The 17,851-nt window shown below is 35.5% G+C and overlaps 1 protein-coding gene across 1 annotated transcript in view; it reads left to right on the forward strand.

Moving 5' to 3' along the window:
* Window positions 1–17,851, forward strand: part of LOC113081632 (VPS10 domain-containing receptor SorCS3-like) — a 119,484-nt gene that overhangs the window by 27,680 nt on the left and 73,953 nt on the right. Inside the window, 1 exon segment of the mRNA XM_026253648.1 lies at window positions 1,178–1,336. Within this exon segment, the coding sequence (XP_026109433.1) occupies window positions 1,178–1,336 (159 nt within the window).

Raw genomic sequence — 17,851 nt, forward strand, 5'->3', positions numbered from 1 at the left:
AACACTTTCCATAATGCAATGTGTTCACTTCCAGAAGAGTTTTACATCTGTTTTAATTAAACGCTATGCCCATCCACAGATTTTCCTCTGTGCATACATATAACCAGAATCAATTTAAGAGGAGCTTGGAAACGAAGCCAAGGTCAGTGCTAAAGTAGAGCTACATTAGTTAGCTCACTCTCAATTATTATTCCATTTAGAATGGAAGCAATTGTCAACCTTGACCTAGTATGAGCTTTAGTTAGTGGTCTAAAGCCTAGGAATAGTTCACCTAAAAATTCTAATTACATGGAAGTCATGCAGAGGGATTTCTATTGTTTGTGTGAAATGTTCCTTTAAATGGCGTTGATTAATAAGCAAAGGTGCATTGTGCAGCAATTTACTAAGAATTCTTACAACTAAACTGCCTAAAATGTTACGGTTAATAATTGCTTTTACTCTGCAGGTATGCTATCAGGCTTCATTCTAACACTTTCTAAACCTCTTTTCCAAATCATTATCATAATTGATATACAAATTTCTAAGTCCTCTGAATGGTTAGCATGATCCAAACAGCTGAAAATCCTGTTTAACATAATCTACTGTTGTATATTCCTTTTGTTGTGGGATCGATAGTTTATACATTTTTAGAAAAAAGTTCTTTTTTGTATAATTCTAAAAATATCAACCTTCAGGCCACAGTGCATGTGTCTTTTTGCTGTGAATAACTTTGATATTGTTGGTAATATTTCAAGATGAACACTTACTGGAATGATTTTTACAAAAACCATGTTTAAATATGAGTGTCAAATATATCACATCATGCTTTTGAGGAACATTTATTTGCTTATCTCTCAATCACTGCATCGCACTAAATGTCTGCCTCCAACAATAAAAACTACAGAGCTTTGATCATAAAACTAAGCATTTTAAATATCATCTCTCTAATATATTATTTCAGGAGAAATAGTGGCAACTGATATGTATATGCATTTTCTGTGAATAGACTGCTCAGATATCACTGATTTACATTACTTGTCACTGTTTTGTCTTACCAATATGAGCAACTGCACCAAATTGTATTTTGTTGTAAGTTTGGGCCTCTTTAGTAGTAACTCAAATCCATATTTTTTGTGCATGTATATATCAGATTTTTATGGGGTTAATCATTGTGCCTCTCTGTGTTTTTTGTCATCAGATAATGGTGTTGACTGACCCAGAGTTTGAAAGCAGTGTTCTCATCAGCTCGGATGAAGGTGCCAGTTATCAGAAGTACCGCTTAAACTTCTTCATCTTAAGTCTTCTTTTCCATCACACTCAAGAGGACTGGGCTTTGGCCTACAGCCACGACCAGAAGGTAAGATTTGCTTCATCTAAGAAAAAAAAAAGAAAAAAAAGAAGAAAAGGCAGCCTGCAGTGGTCAAGATATGTAAAAAGACCATACTAATTGAATAAACTGGTCTTATTGATGATGATGCGGATAAACATTTTCTTAACTTTTTTAATTGATTTTTTTTATAAATGTTAACCATTAGTGAAATGGCCATTTAGACACGGTTTTATCAAACTCCCATTCGGAATGGCTATATTTTGGTATTTAATCCATTTATCCAATTAATAACCGCGACGCTAGATAACATTGGTCATGCAGTACTATTTTAATCACTGAGTAGCAATTGTAGCATGAACAATAAGTAACTGAACAGTGATGGGTGTTTTGTGCTTGTTTAGGCTGGTTCACATTAGGCTGTTGTTTCGGGTACTACAAGCCTTCTCAAATCAAATTTGCAAATTCTGTCGGGTGCTGAGAATTTTATAATCATTTACCAAGGACAAACCCTCCCACGAGAGGGATAGTGAGAAAGAAAGAAAGATAAAGAGAGCAAAAAAAAGACTTTTGACTTTTAAAGGTCTCCTTTTATTTGACAGTGATTCATATTCGTAGTCAGCCCATAAAGAAAACCCAATAAAACGCGTGTGAACAGAATGGACATCCAGCTAATTGAGCTGAAGCTTATAAATATATCAAAAGAATATATTGTTGTCCATACCTTGTATTCTTTGAGTTTTGTGTAGTATGCATTGCATGGCTTTATAGTACTGTATGTTGTTTTATCGTCTATTAAATTTAATTATGTACAATTAAGACAATAATGTTATAGCAACTTATAGATTAGTGGCTAAAAAATATATTTATATTAAAAAATGCTTTTTATTTGAAAATTGTATGTGTACATTAAAGTTAAAGTTTTCACAAAATATTAAGCAACATTGATAATAATAATAAATTCTTACTGAGCAAATCAAAATATTATACTGATTTCTGAAGGATCACGTGACACTGAAGACTGGAGTAATGATGCTGAAAATTCAGCTTCGCATCACAGGAATAAATACCATTTTGAAATATATTCACATAGAAAACAGTTGTTTTAAATTATAATAATATATCACAATGTTACCATATTTATGATCAAATATCAATGGTGAGCAAACATTAAAACAATCTTACCAACCTCAAACTTTTGAACGGTAGGTTAATGTACTCACACACACACACACACACACGCACACGCACACACACACACACACACACACACACACACACACACACACCAAGTTATTTCTATCCATGGATGCCAGAAGACGGTTGTTCTTGTAAAATCAGCCACTGTTCCTTTTCACTTCTGTCTCTAAACTTGTAGTGGCAAAACATCGAGCATTTCAGCCACTGGTCTCTCCACTTCCCATAATGATGTTATCCTGAGCCATACTGCAATGTGCTTGGAGGCAATCGTGCTTACTCGCTCAAAAAATGACACGCATTAATGCTGTGGCGACATGGCACTAAAGTGTCTCATTTTCTGAATCGACAAGGGTGGCTGACACTGTGTCCAGACTCATCACGGCCAGAGCACAGCTGTGGATTAGGTCAACACCTGAAGCATTGTCTTATAGAGAGGTGTCAGGCTGGTCAGGTCCACTCCTTGATGATTCATTAAAAGCAGATAGTAGTTTAGGCCCAGCTTTCTCCCGTTCCTCAGAAGAACACCTTGCTTAAAGGAGCCTCTGGGTATCTTACAAAAGAAATAGCAATTGATCCCTGCCCACCCTTTCAGTCTGGCTAACGGAGGTTTCATTGACCAGCAAAAGTCCACAAAAGCCATTCAGTGTCTTTAATTATACTAATAGCTGGCTCTAAATGGTCATTTATGCAACACTGAGGAAGCAATAAGATCTTTTTTCTAATAAGATAGCGGCAGAAGTAACCAAGGCCTTAGAGGCGACCTTGAATTATACCAAACAAGCCTCACTACTGTACAGTCAATGCAGTTGCTCTGCTCTTTGTGAAGATTTTGGGTTTGATATAAACTGAGTTCAATCAATAGTATTTGTAGCATAATGTTAATGACAGCCAAAAATATTATATATACTGCATGTATCTATATGTTCAAGGTCACAGTGAGGCATTTACAGAATTAACACACTTTTTTGAGTATTTAAAATAAATAATACAAAACTCTGAAAAAGTAGATTCCCTTTTACAGAAAGTATGATTTACACAGCCAGAGTTTTGATTAAGAAAGCCAGATTTTGCACGATATTGTGTTATGACTTCTTAACATGCTGCAGGATTTGAAAACTGATAGTTTTGAACATTCCTAATATTTATTTTTAGGTTGAAGTATGGCTTTTAAGTCATGATAAAAATGTATATTGTGTCTCGTGACTGCATAGTTGAAACGATGAGTTTTTAACATTGATTGGCCCCATTTATTCACACTTTTTCAACATTATGCTGCAAGTGCTGTCAACTATTTATTATTTAGCTTTCTCTAATGTTTTTAGCTCTCTCTGATCATATTTGTTAACAAATTAAAGCTCTTAAATCACTTTTCAAGAGGTTTCTGACCTTGGTTGGCTATAAGCTAATTTATATGAATTGTATATATATATATATATATATATATATATATATGTGTGTGTGTGTGTGTGTGTGTGTGTGTGTGTGTGTGCGTGTGTGTGTGTGTGTGTTTAAACTTATACAAATAAATTGCAGGTTCATGAATTTCATGAAGAAATCTATCTAGGAATGTGGTCTGAACCAAGAATCTTTTGTCCACAGTCGCTGACTGAAACCATTTGGTCAAGGTTTATCTGGTTAGCGAGCATTTTTCTCGTCTGTTTGTCATTTAAAACTATCTGTGTGCTCTAATCTATCATTTTTTGCTATAAATATTTTCAAAACAAATATTTCAGTTTTACAGTAGATATTGTACCAATGCATAATTCTGGAGGGCCCTTCAAAGTATGTCTTTTTCTGCTGCCTTTGATGTCACAACTCAAGATAGTCACCAGTATAGAGCTTGAGGACTGTGTATGTTCTTGTGGTGCCATGAGCCAATCAGAGCTTTCTCCAGGTATTACAGACATATGTTTGCTGTGCAAATCTTCCAGCTTTGGGTGTTTTTGGAAGAGCCCAGCACTGATTCATCAGCAGCGTAGAGTTTAGAGTAAAATTCAGCGGCTAAATTATGCATGGCAGATGGTTGGGAGATGACAAAACTTTCATTATCCTTTAGGCACAGCACTAGCTTCTCCTGTCTAATCTTCCGTTTTAAATTGAAGAAAAATGTACCATCAGTGTCTCTACTAAGAAATTCAGCTGTTGTTTCTTCTTGTTGCAGGAGTTGTCGAAATAAATGACAAATAAATTATACCCACATTCTATCATGCCAGCATTTTGCTTTCAATAACAGACATGTCATTCTCAAAGTTGGGTATAGTGTCAGCTTTACAATTCCTTTTGAATGAGATGACAAAGAAGTCATTGCAGCTTCGGCGACTTTGGATCATTGTTGTATTCATATAATTGTTTGTTTTGTCATGCTATTTATATCACATTATTTTATGCTGTGATTATAGGCTGTTTTATGCACCCACACTACCAAAGGAATGTGCTGACGTATATCATAAGATGAAATATTAAATTATTATGGGCAGTTTCCACTTTTTTCTGAGCCTCAACAATTTCCAGATGTTTCCACAGGTTTGAATTGCTTCAAATATGCAAAAAGTTCCAACCATAACATGTTCTATTAGATTATATAAGTTACCTTTTAACATATATTTAAATAGAAAATGATAGAAATTGCAAATAACATAAAGTTGTCATATCACAGAAACGGAATTCAAGAATGACACAAAAAAAAGGACCATTAAGTGTATTAGTTCTCCAACAGAATGAGATTTGCTGGTAGACTTTCTCTCCGCCAATGACCACTTTTATCATACTTGGTGATACAATTGTGCTTTCAGAGTATATGTCGGGGAAAAAAGCAGTAAGAACAAGTATTAACAATTTTAATCCTAAAAGATTATTTTGGATTGGATCCAGTCCTCCAAAATCGTCCAAAACGAGCTGAATACAGCACCAGAGTGACGTTGTGATGTTCCAGGATAAAAGTGGCTAGAGTGACGTCTGTTGCATTGTTTCATCAAGAAAAGCATTAATCTGTTGAGCTGAGGTGCATGTCATTGTCAGCTTCTTCTGGAATATCTGACACATTAGATAAACACTCTGGTTTATCACCGTGACTCAATTCAAGCATCTTTTGTGCCTTGTCTTGTGGAGTCAAAAACAAACACCTGTCTTCCAAAAGACAGAGCGTGTTGTCAGATTTTTGTATCTTTTTTTTTTTTTTTTGACATTTTACAGAATTCTCTTTATAATATTTCTTAGAAAGAGATATTAAAGAAAGAAGGATGCACTAAAAAAAAGGATGCACCAAAAAAAGTTTATGCTAAAAACACCCACTCCGAGCATGTCCCTTTCTAAAATAAAGAGATAAACGTGAAAACCGTAAGCCTAAGCATGTTAATATATGACCAAAACAGCAATAGAAAAAGAGAAAGAATTTGTGCATATCAAACAATTTATGTAGCTGTGGCTATTTTCAGAATAGAATATTTCTTACTGCGCACTGCTTGCTATAAAATAAAAAAAAAAGTATGTGAAACAGTTTACATTTTGCATTTTGTTTTACTTATGTGAAAGTGGGGTCTAAATAGTAAAGTTGTTATTTGAATAAAATTGCTATTCAAACATTATCAAGAGTGAATACTTTTGCTGCAGATGAATATTCAGAAGTAAAAACACAAAACAAAAAGACTGCTTGCGAAAGTACGATTGTGATTTTGCTTGTATTTAATAGTTCAATAAACATGAATGACATAATGTTGCCACTTACTTTGCAGTTTGCTTTGCCAACGAAACCATAAAAAGGTAGCTGAGATTAATTCATAAATAAATAAATCAATTGAGTGAATGATTCACTGGCTCGCTTGTTTTGTTACTTAAGTGTTTTGTTTCTGAATGAATCAGTGTTTTTAAATCGATTGAGAGAATAATAAATTGGCTCACTTGTTTTAATAAAATAATTAGTGTGCTAGAACAAATCATTTGAATGAATGATTTATTGACTCAGACAGTCACTTTTCAAGACCTATACTGGCATAAAAACGAAACATAAACGAAAAATGCTGGAAAATCCTCACTAATCTCACTGAAACTAGAATACAATACAAAACTAACACTAATTCTGTTGGAGATCAGAACAAATAAATGTATAACTGTAAAAAAATGCACATATACCGGCCAGTATATATTGTGAAAATGGAGCAGTGCCATATGTGCTATTCTTGTTCTAACAACAAATATGTGTAACCGTAACCTTTGTGCTTCCTGAGTACTCCGCATCCGTCTCTGTGGGCAAATAAGACACATGCACCATATTCAAACCCCAGTCACATCATCAGTCCTGTAGTTCTCCAGCTCTCTGACCTCTCCCCTGGGGTGGCTGCCTCGTGGGACGGCTCGTAAAAGCCCGCAGATAACTCCTCAGGTGCTCCCTGACCTCCCGCATCATTCACAAAGCTGGAAATACCTCCCCAGAGAGACAGGCAGAGAGAGAGAGAGAGTTGACAGAGGATAACAGATTGAGAGATTGAGCAAGAGGATCGAGACAGGGAGGAATGGAAGAACAGGAATTCATAAAGCATCATGCCATGCTTTCCAGAAAGATACGGGGAGAATTAGAAGAGACGGAGCTGCTGTGATACTGTATAAGTCCTGCATGTGACCATTAGCTCAATGGGGGTATTTTAAGGCCAAATGTGAATTATATTTATGTATTATTATTTTTTATTCTTTGGAATACCAAAATAAAACCAAGGCATGGTCCTCTCTCATCCTTTAGTGTCGTTACTCCTCTTTTTATCCTTCCAGAGCTCCTCTTCGGGACTCGTGAGCGGTGAGTGGTGCAGGTGTCACTCATTCTCATTAACTCCACTGGCCCCGCCCTTCTCGTCACATATATATTATTTATAACATACTTCAGTTATATTATATTTATATAACATACCAGAATTCTGTTCTTCCGTGTCTTAAAACGTGCATTTATCCATTCAGTGTCCCATATTTCCAATCGGCGCTCTTTATACAGGTCAGGATTTATCTAGGGCAGCAAGTTTTCACTGTTTGTCTGCGTTCTCCTGTTTATGCCGTTTTGATCCTTTCAGCTTTATTCGGAGATCAGCTTTATGGTCTCTACAGCATTCCAAGTCCTAGATCTGCATCGAAGGGCAGCTCACAACATTGCTTTATATGCTGTCAGCCTGTCCGGTCTATAGCTCAGGCAGATCTTTAAAGAGCCAACCACACAACAGTGGAAAACATCAGTCGTATGGTTTGGGTCGTATGGTTCTCTGGGTTTTTTCTCAGCCCCCCCAATTGACTGGACAACTGTGAATCAGCGAATAGTGTGAAATATCTGACAAGGACTCAATACCAGTAGCGGTATGCTGCCATGACATGAAAGAGTCTCAACTATTCAATGGTTAACAAAGAGAGCTTTCCCTACAATGTGTTTCAAAGCGACAGAAGAATAACACGTCTCTCGATACATTAGCTGTTATACGTGCAACAGATGCTATTTGGAGATCTCCCCATGGGCTGCATATTTAAAGATGAATGCACTCATCTTTGAGTCGATTAGCATAACTTCCAGCCGTACCTCACTGAACTTAAAAAAAAAAAAAAGAGAGATCTTGGCCTTCAGACTGGGTAGTGCAACTGATATGTTAATTTAACATGTTACATCAGACGGACCTTCACCAGTGTGCACTTGCAACAGCGAGATTTTCAGATTTCCATTTGTTTTACTTCCTTTAGTTTTAGCTTCTTCCTTTCATGGGTCACGTGCAGCTATATTGCACGCTTGTTTGTTTGTTTAATGTTTTATTTATTTATTTATGAATTTGTTGTGTATATTTCATTAGTTTAGGGGAAATATTTATATATTTATTTATTTGGTAGCCATAGGCAAGTGAACATGCTCAGTGTCTACAGAGAGATATAGGAAGAATTAGAAGAGACATTTTTTGGGGCCAAATATAAATAAATTAAAGAATGATGGTTTTATAAAAATATTATAATCTTTAAAATGATACTATTTTTTTATTCTACGTATCTACCTACTGTACTTACCTAAATATAAATAATAAATGTTGGAATCAAATAAAAAAATAAATACAAAAATAATTGTAACGTTTGTAATTAATAATAATTGAATTTAATTAAAAATTGCAATAGTTCAACCTGCAGTTTATCCCATTTAATTCACTAATTTAGGCTAACAAGAATTTAATTGTCTTCAAAAGAAGCCTTTATATGTTATTTATTTATTTATTTATTGTCTTCAAAAGAAGCCTTTTTAATTTATTTGTTTGTTTGTTTGTTTGTTTGTTTTAAAAATATACATACTTTTGAAGACAGTTAAATTCTTGTAAGCCTTTAATTGGTGTATTAAATGGGATAAACTGCAGGTTAAAGTCAAGACTATAGCAGTTTTAAGTCAAAATATAATATATATATATATATATATATATATATATATATATATATATATATATGTATATATATGTATGTATGTATGTATGTATGTATAACACCTCACTTGACTGACAATATCATCATAAGTAATATTAGCTTGCCATATATCAAGCAACACCTGTCGATTGCTGATGTTGTGTAAGCCAGTAAACAACACTGCACCCCTTTCCGCCAAGGTACTCAGCTGTTTATATACAACTAATGTCTTTTTTTCCCTTTTCAAACCATGACATACACATAACATCTCCAGTTGAACTAGTACGTGATTATAAGAGAAAATATGACTTCTGCTTTGAGTGGGAGCATTAGCTAGCAAGTTGTTCCGCAGCCAGGGATGTGCTGTCAATCAAATGCCATGGCCTTTTCACGGCAGGAGAATAAAACAGAGTGTGAGAGGCGCCGCAGATCAATCGCTCTGACAAGTTGGCCCTTAATGGTTGTACAGATTACAAATGATTGACACTAGCATAACCACATATCACACTTTAATTAGAGGGCCTGAGATGGCATCACTTCCTCTGAGAGCCGTTAGAAGGCATGTTTCAGTGCATTTACTTGCATGTCTGATGTAAGTGAATGTGATATCAGCTGCACTATATGTCTAGACCTATACAGCCAATGAAATGATGCAGAGGTATAAATTATATCAGGAAGTCTAGAGATAATTTTGTGTGGCCACTTTATTAGGTACACTTTGCTAGTACCGGGTTGGACCACTTTTGCCTTCAGAACTTCCTTAATTCTTCGTGGTAGATTCAACAAGGTGCAATCCTCAGAGATTTTGGTCCATATTGACATGATAGCATCACGCAGTTGCTGCAGATTTGTCGGCTGCACAAACATGATGCGAATCTCCCATTCCACCACATACCAAAACTGCTCTATAGGATTGAGATCTAGTAACTGTGGAGGCCATTTGAGTAAAGTGAACTCATTGTCATGTTCAAGAGTCTGAGGTGATTTGAGCTTTGTGACATGGTGCATTATCCTGCTGGAAGTGGCCATCAGAAGATGGTACACTGTAGTCATAAAGGAATGGAAATGGTCTGCAACAATACTCAGGTAGGCTATGGGGTTTAAACGATGCTCAGTTGGTAAGTGTGCCAAGAAAACATCCCCCACAGCATTACACCACCAGCAGCAGCCTGGACCGCTGAGACAAGGCAGGATGGATCCATGCTTTCATGTTCTTTACACAAATTCTGACCCTACCATCTGAATGTTGCACAGCACCGCTCGCTCAACCCAGTTCATAATCCAAGTGTTCTTCAAGTTAATTTTATCTTGTGTGTGCTTTTCACAGGTTTTATAATACAGATCTGTGCGTGTTTGTATTTTAATGAGCCTGTTTTGAATGTTCTATTGCACAACAACGGCAGCTATTTTAACGTAAATAAAGATTCATAAATAAAATTCATTTTAGGTATGTTTGCTAAGGTTAGATTCATATATTTAATAAATTTTTATTAATACAATTAAGAAGAATGTACGGATTTCATTTTGAAACATGATAATTGCTATTTATCAGTGTGCATAACTGTAGACAATTATCCAAGAATTTTGATACAAACAGTAAACAATTAGGCCTACTAGAAATTTTATGTCGGAGCGGGAACTAAATGGGAATTGGTTTACGGCGAGTGTGAGAAAATATTAACAGAGCGTTTTTCTTGGGCGGTTAGATCGACTGAGCTGAGCGCACATCCATAGAGTAGAAAAAGTAGAGGAGCATAAACCAGATCCACTTTGCTCATATGTGCTGGTTCAAAGTCACTTAAAGGCCCATTCATAAAGTGAGCCATTTACTGAATTCCTGAATGAATCAGCTGTTTGAACAAATTGAATGAAAGACTCATAAAGACATTTTTTCTTTCTTATTTAGAGTACTATTTTATAAAAATGAAAAAAGGGGAACATTTATAAAAATTGCTACTAATAATTTCTCCGTATTTGTAATGACAACATAATGCCTAAAATCCATGGAACAACTGTAAAACTAATGCCAGGTTTTAACAAAAGAACTTATTTAGGTGCTTTTGCAATTTAAATCTGTCAAAAATTGGCCCCATTCACTTCCATTGTTAGTGCCTCACTGCATTCTTGATATTTGTGTTTAAAAAGACTATGGTTATCAACATGCTGTCATCTGAACATACCTCATATTGAACTCAGAATATCCCTTTAATTAGAATAAACCACATATTGGTGATCAAGACAGCAGCAGCAGTCAGTGAGGCACACAGTATTAGTCACAGTGGCAAAGCTGTGCTTGTGTTAACTAATAAGCAACAGATATAAATAAACTTGAGAAGTTGTTGCATCTGTGAAGTTTTCCAGATATTTTTTTTTTCTTCAGTGCTCGCTGTGGAGGAAGCAGATGAGAAAGACAGGTGGATATAATCGTATGCCTGTTGAATCTCTGATGAATGCAGCCACACACATGCACCTCGATTGCACCCTGAAATAAAAGAGTCACAGCTAGAATTAAAGTTATATTAGGGTTCCCTATGAAGTGCCATTGCTTTATGAAAAAAATAAAATTGTCAGGAGACAGATGGAACAACACTTTGGTTGGACTGAGGATCCGTGTACTTGTGTTTTGAGCTTAGCAGATGGTGCATTGTGGGTAAAATGCAGCAAAAACTAAAGGCGTCAGAGGATGTTGCAGAAACATTGATAAACAAGTGGGTTCTTTAGCGATTTTAAATCAATGGGGCTCTTTGGGTATAATGTCTATTTGGAGTGTGGGATTGTTGCGCTTGTTAAATTTCATGGCATATCTGCTATTTATTTTGCTTGTGGTTTCCAATTTAAACGGCATCGCTTAAAATCATTAATGGCTGCCCAGATTGAGGAGAAATTTGCAGTGCACACACTACAGCATTAGGCTAATGCAAGATTTTATGAAGTAATTGCATGTAATTTAGGGTGGTAAGTTTAAGGGGTTTAAAATGGTAAGTTGTATTTTATTAAGAAAAACATGAGTGAAAAATATCAGTTATTCAGCTTATTCCTATCCACTGCAGTGAGGCTTGTTTTCAAGCATATTTAAGAAAGGATATTTCTGATGAAGATTGGCTACTTTTGCCCTTACTAGATACTTTTCTGCCTTCAAAGAGTATTTAGAATTCAGATCTCCAGCGGGCACATTGCTTTTTTATCTTTGCACTGACCTTTTGTTATTATTATTTATTTTTTATCTGACCAGTTCTCTTAAAGGTGGGAGCTGTCATTTAGCCTTTGTCATCTTGGATAATAACTGCTAGAAAGGTGTGCGTGTTAGGCAGAGGGAGAATGAGACTAGGGAACATGCTGTGAGGCATACTAAGAAAATCAAAAAAGTAAAGCTACATGAGAAATCTTGACTGAACTTGACTGTTTATCGTGTTTTCTAATGCAATTATGAAATCAGTAAGACATGCCTTGAGGTTCTAATTGATTCAGTATTGGCTTTTAATAATTAACAGACCTTTTGAAGCAGCTTTGAAAATACTTCAGCAATAATCTCAAAATCATTATAAACATAGACTGACTATGAGAATGGCTTCTGAATGGTTTCTGAAACCACTTTGTTAGTCTATTTAGAATAAACTTAGTTTGAAACTTTGGTATTTGACATGATCAAATATTTAGTTGTGGCATCAAATGGTTCGTTTGTGAACAAATCTTTTAGGTGAACGAATTGTTCTTGTTTATGTAATCCACTGACCATAGACTGTAAAATACTAATTTCTCGTTCAATGAAGTTTGTGCTATTCGCAGCTCATGAACAGCTCTGTGAACTGTTTCATCCTGTCAAAGAGTTACTCAAGATGTGACGGAGCATGTGATTTGTTGAATGTAGTGAATGAATACGATACTCTCGTAGGTGAATGAGTTGAATGAACTGATACATCTCGTTCGTGAATGAAATGAATGAGAGTATACCGGGTCAGTGAGCCAAGCATGTAAATCTCGATCAGCAATCAGCAGATAAAAAGTGCAGTTATTGGTGCACATACGCTAGTTTTCATTTTTGGAATACAGAACATAACTCCACGTTTAATCCCCGATAAAACCTTGTGCTTTGATAATCTGAACTATTTATTTAGACTATTATTTAATGCGATAATACACACACTTTAATAAAGCCAAATCAGTTTTTGTCACAAGTGCATACATTCGTTGACTTAAGACATAACACATAAGACACTCTTTTTCGTCAACTGCTGGCGTATTTGTGTAATATGAAGAAATGGTCACTGAATGAATCAGTGAATGAATCATTTTGGTGAACGAACTGAAAATCAATGAACCTCTTGAAAGAATCAAAATTTCCACCACTAAATTCCATACAACATAAATGGATTTTTAAAAATTTTGTTTTTAGAGAACCACCCCCCCCCCCACCCCCCGCAATAAAGGGCCAATTTCTTAACCCGCCCCAACCCGACCCGCGGGTTATGAGACGACCCGCGCATCAGGGCCGTGCACAGACCTTTTGAGGGGCATGTGCTGAAACTGAAAAAGGGCATCCCCCCCCCCCTTTTATATCAAGATTATTTATTAAGCCTGCATAAAAGGAAGAAATGGTCACATCTTCATGACAAATTCAATAACACAAAATAATAGTCTCAAAAGCTTTAGATTTATTCACGATTAATAACAACCATAATAATAATATTAGATAATTAGATAATATAGATAAACAGGGTTTTAAGGGCTTCTTTAAACCTAATACAACAGCAACCTTCTGTGAGCCTTGTATCTGGCAAAGATTTTATACTGTGGTGGACCAGGGATGTTGGTCTCTTGAAGGTCTCTTATTCACTAAACTTTCCCTAAAATAAGCCAGCAATGAAAAAATAAATAAAAATAGTGTGAAAAGTACAGTTGCAGTGAAAAGCATTTCTGAAGGATCACGTGACACTGAAGAGTACTGATGTAATGATGCTGAAAATTCAGCTTTGATCACAAAAATAAATTACATTTTAAAATATTCAAATAGAAAACAGTTATTTAAAATTGTAAAAATATTACACAATATTACTGATTTTGCTGTATTTTGGATCAAATAAATGAAGACTTGGAATGAATCATGAATTACATTCTGTATGATAAAATATAAAGATTTCAGTGATCTTCTCAAATTTTTTTTTTAGTTACTACTACATTACTGTAGTAAAACCATGTTTTACAACATTTTATACAGAGAGTATACAGAGAGTATACCATAACATGATTAGCCTAAATGTTAATAAATTAAGTGTATCAGCAATCATAAATCAAAGAATAAATTTCTTAGAAATATGTTATCTAGGTGACGAGGATCACTCGTCGCTGTGTAAGTTCCAGTACGAAACAGCGTAATTTTTTTTTTTAGTTACTACTACATTACTGTAGTAAAACCATGTTTTACAACATTTTATACAGAGAGTATACCATAACATGATTAGCCTAAATGTTAATAAATTAAGTGTATCAGCAATCATAAATCAAAGAAGAAATTTCTTAGAAATATGTTATCTAGGTGACGAGGATCACTCGTCGCTGTGTAAGTTCCAGTACGAAACAGCGTAATTTTTTTTTAGTTACTACTACATTACTGTAGTAAAACCATGTTTTACAACATTTTATACAGAGAGTATACCATAACATGATTAGCCTAAATGTTAATAAATTAAGTGTATCAGCAATCATAAATCAAAGAAGAAATTTCTTAGAAATATGTTATCTAGGTGACGAGGATCACTCGTCGCTGTGTAAGTTCCAGTACGAAACAGCGTGGGGGCGCACCTGTTATGATTTTCCGATGGTAAAAACAAATTATATGTTGTTGTATTACTTATCAATATATCATTTTTGACCAGCGAATGTGTGCAAATGTGATTTTTTTTTCTGTCCGTCATTAAAACGGCGACGGCGCCTGCCGCTGCAGGCATCACATTACATTTTCATCTACAGGTTACAAACTAGTTTTTTTAGCTATATAGACGGAGCGCTCAGTTTTTCCTGTGGTAAAATGCATTTGGCCAAATTAGCATTTTATAAAAGATGAAATGCAACTGTATGCACAGGCTGTGTTGGCTATGTATTGGCTATGACTAGATGGCAAATGCTAGCCCTCTCTTTCAGGCGACGTCCCACATGTCTCAGTCAGTGAGTCAGTCAGACATCAAATAAATAAAATATGAGCCTTTATAGACAATGTTTAGTAGTACTTATTCAAACAACAAGATATTTATTTACCCTTCGCAAAACTTTGTTTAGCTCAGCTGGTGTCTACTGTGCGGCTGCTGTGGAACTTCAGTTGATTCAATGAATATAGAGGGGGCGGAGTTATCAGCTTACTGACAGCTTGAGGATCGAATAAGATTTACACAAGCTCGTTTTAAGAACTTTCATTTGGTAAAACAGACAGACAGACGTAAAGGGTGACCAATAGCATTGATAAAAAATAAATAAATAAAAAAAACACCACCAAAAAAAGGGCACTTCGGAGTGTAAGGGCAAAAAGGGCATGTGCTCTGCACAGGTTGAGCCCTACCTGTGCACGTGCCTGCCGCGCATCACTAGTCAGAATTATCACTTTCCTGAGACCGTAGGCTCTCTGTGACGCGTGGGACCACTTAAGCCCACAGTGATAGTCTTTTGGTTCTGTACCGCTCACACGCTTCCTACTCAACCTCTTTCACCTCTGCTTTCTCACACTTATATCTATTATACTTCCATTTTTGGCTACATTTCTGAACCTGTCATCGCAGTTTGCCATCAAAGACCACACAGGGGCTGCAGACAAGGCTGACATTTACTTGCGCAAATAGGAGCAGCTTGGGGTCGCCACTCTGTACCCAGAGTACGTCTGTACAGACGACAAAATGAAGACTCCCTAAGTGTAAAGCAAATACCTCTCAATTTTCACACCTTTACAGTAGTATGCAAGTATTTTCCATGGTTTTAAAGGGATAGCTCATCCCAAAATAACAATTATGTTCTCATGTACGCGACCACGAAAAAGTTTTTTTTCTTTTTTTTTTTTCCTGCAGAATAGAAGTAGAAGAATGTTGGTAACCACACTGTTTCAGTTGACTTCCATTACATGGACAAAAATACAATGTAAGTCATTGAGAACCAAAACTGCTTGGTTTAGTTTTGGGGGGACTTTCCCTTTCCAACTCTGTTTGAACTATTCTTCCACCAAAAACATGTAGATGGAAGATGCTTAAAAACTCACAAACTCTAGATGAAATAATCAGCATGACAGTATTCCTGTAATGTTGCATCAATGTTTTTTTTTTTTTAGATTTGCCTTTTCTAGAGGTTTTATTTATGATATTGGTTAAAAATGGATAAAAGGGAAAGATTACTCTTAACTAGGAACAGTGACATGCATATACAGTATGTCTGGCTTAGGCCACCCAAGCAAATTATGTTTAACGTTATTGCAGTATTTAAAGGTCACTTCTTTAAGGGATAGTGAGAATCCACTGAAGTGCTTGCTCAGCGTCTGGGAACCATCAAGCAGCAAGGTACACACTTCAGCCATGAGAAGTCTTTTAAGAAGTGGACTGGAAGGACTTGTTGCAGCTAAGAAAGAGTTCTTGCAAAAAGCCAGCTAACTGAAGAGATTACAGTAGCTGTGTGAAAGTCCATGAAGCCCAGAGTGAAAACCAGTGACAGGAAGTCCTGTAGAGGACAAATCAGAACATTTCTGATTCACAAAGACAGCAGCATGTCAAAGGGTGGTATCTGCAGTCTTGTGTGAAGCTTGTGGCATATTTCTGTTGGTTTGGAGATGCAGCAGCCAGTGGTGGAGTCAAAAAAGTGGAATTTCATCATGCTTTACTGTTCCTTGAAAGTGTTTCGTTTTGAGAGAAGTCAATGAAACATATTTTTTTCAGCAACATAACAAGATCCAGCGCTACAATGTTATATTTGTAATTAAGACCTACTCTGAGTAAACGGTACCAGACACTTACTGCCTCATACCAAATATAACTAAAGCGGTATTTTACAGTCCTGTTCCTTATGTACATAGTATGTACTTATTATAGTAATAAAAATAACTATGTAATAACTAGGTACTAACCCTGAACCTACCCCTAAACCTACCCCTACCCCATGTAGTTACCTTGTATTACCAGAACTTTCTTTGATTAATACACTGTAAGTACACTATAAGTACATGTTAGTACACGTACTGTAAAATAAAGTGCAACCACTAGTGTGTGTGTGTGTGTGTGTGTGTTTGATTGATTGAATAAGAAGAGAAAAAATAAATAAATAAATAAACCTACACATGTAAGAAAAAGGAGGAGTATATTGTTTTAAGGCAAGGCAAGTTTATTTATATAGCACATTTCGTACACACAATGGAAATTCAAAGTGCTTTACATAAAAGAAAGTAAAATTATAATGATGAAAAATAATAACAAGAATAAAACAGGCAATTTTAAAACTTTTAAAATTATAAAAAAAAAAAAATTCTTATTTAAAATTAATTTAAAACAGTTAGAAAATGATTTTACATTAAAAAAGAAAAAAAAAAAACTGTGAAAATATACTGCAATCAGTTCGGACATTGCACAGTGCTCATTCAAATTTGTATGTTGCTTTCTATTTTGCAATTTTAATGTTGCTTTCCAGAGTAAGTAAAATATTTGGGGTCAGTAAAGACTGACTTTTTGAAAGAATAATTTTCAGCATCATTACCCCAGTCTTCAGTTAACATGATGCTTTTGATGATTTTTTGCTCAAAAAAATATTCCATATTATTATCAATAACGAAAACAGTTGTGCTGCTAATGTTTTTTTTTTTTTTTTTTTTTTTTTTGTAGAAACTGTGACTTTGACGCCAAATATAGGAAAGATAGTTTATCACTTCGCATAGTTAACTGTAGTAATGGTCATGTAGTTTGCACAAAAAGGTATTGTCAGCGA

The sequence above is a fragment of the Carassius auratus genome, unplaced genomic scaffold, assembly GCF_003368295.1.
Source record: "Carassius auratus strain Wakin unplaced genomic scaffold, ASM336829v1 scaf_tig00034654, whole genome shotgun sequence".
Classification (NCBI taxonomy): Eukaryota; Metazoa; Chordata; class Actinopteri; order Cypriniformes; family Cyprinidae; genus Carassius; species Carassius auratus.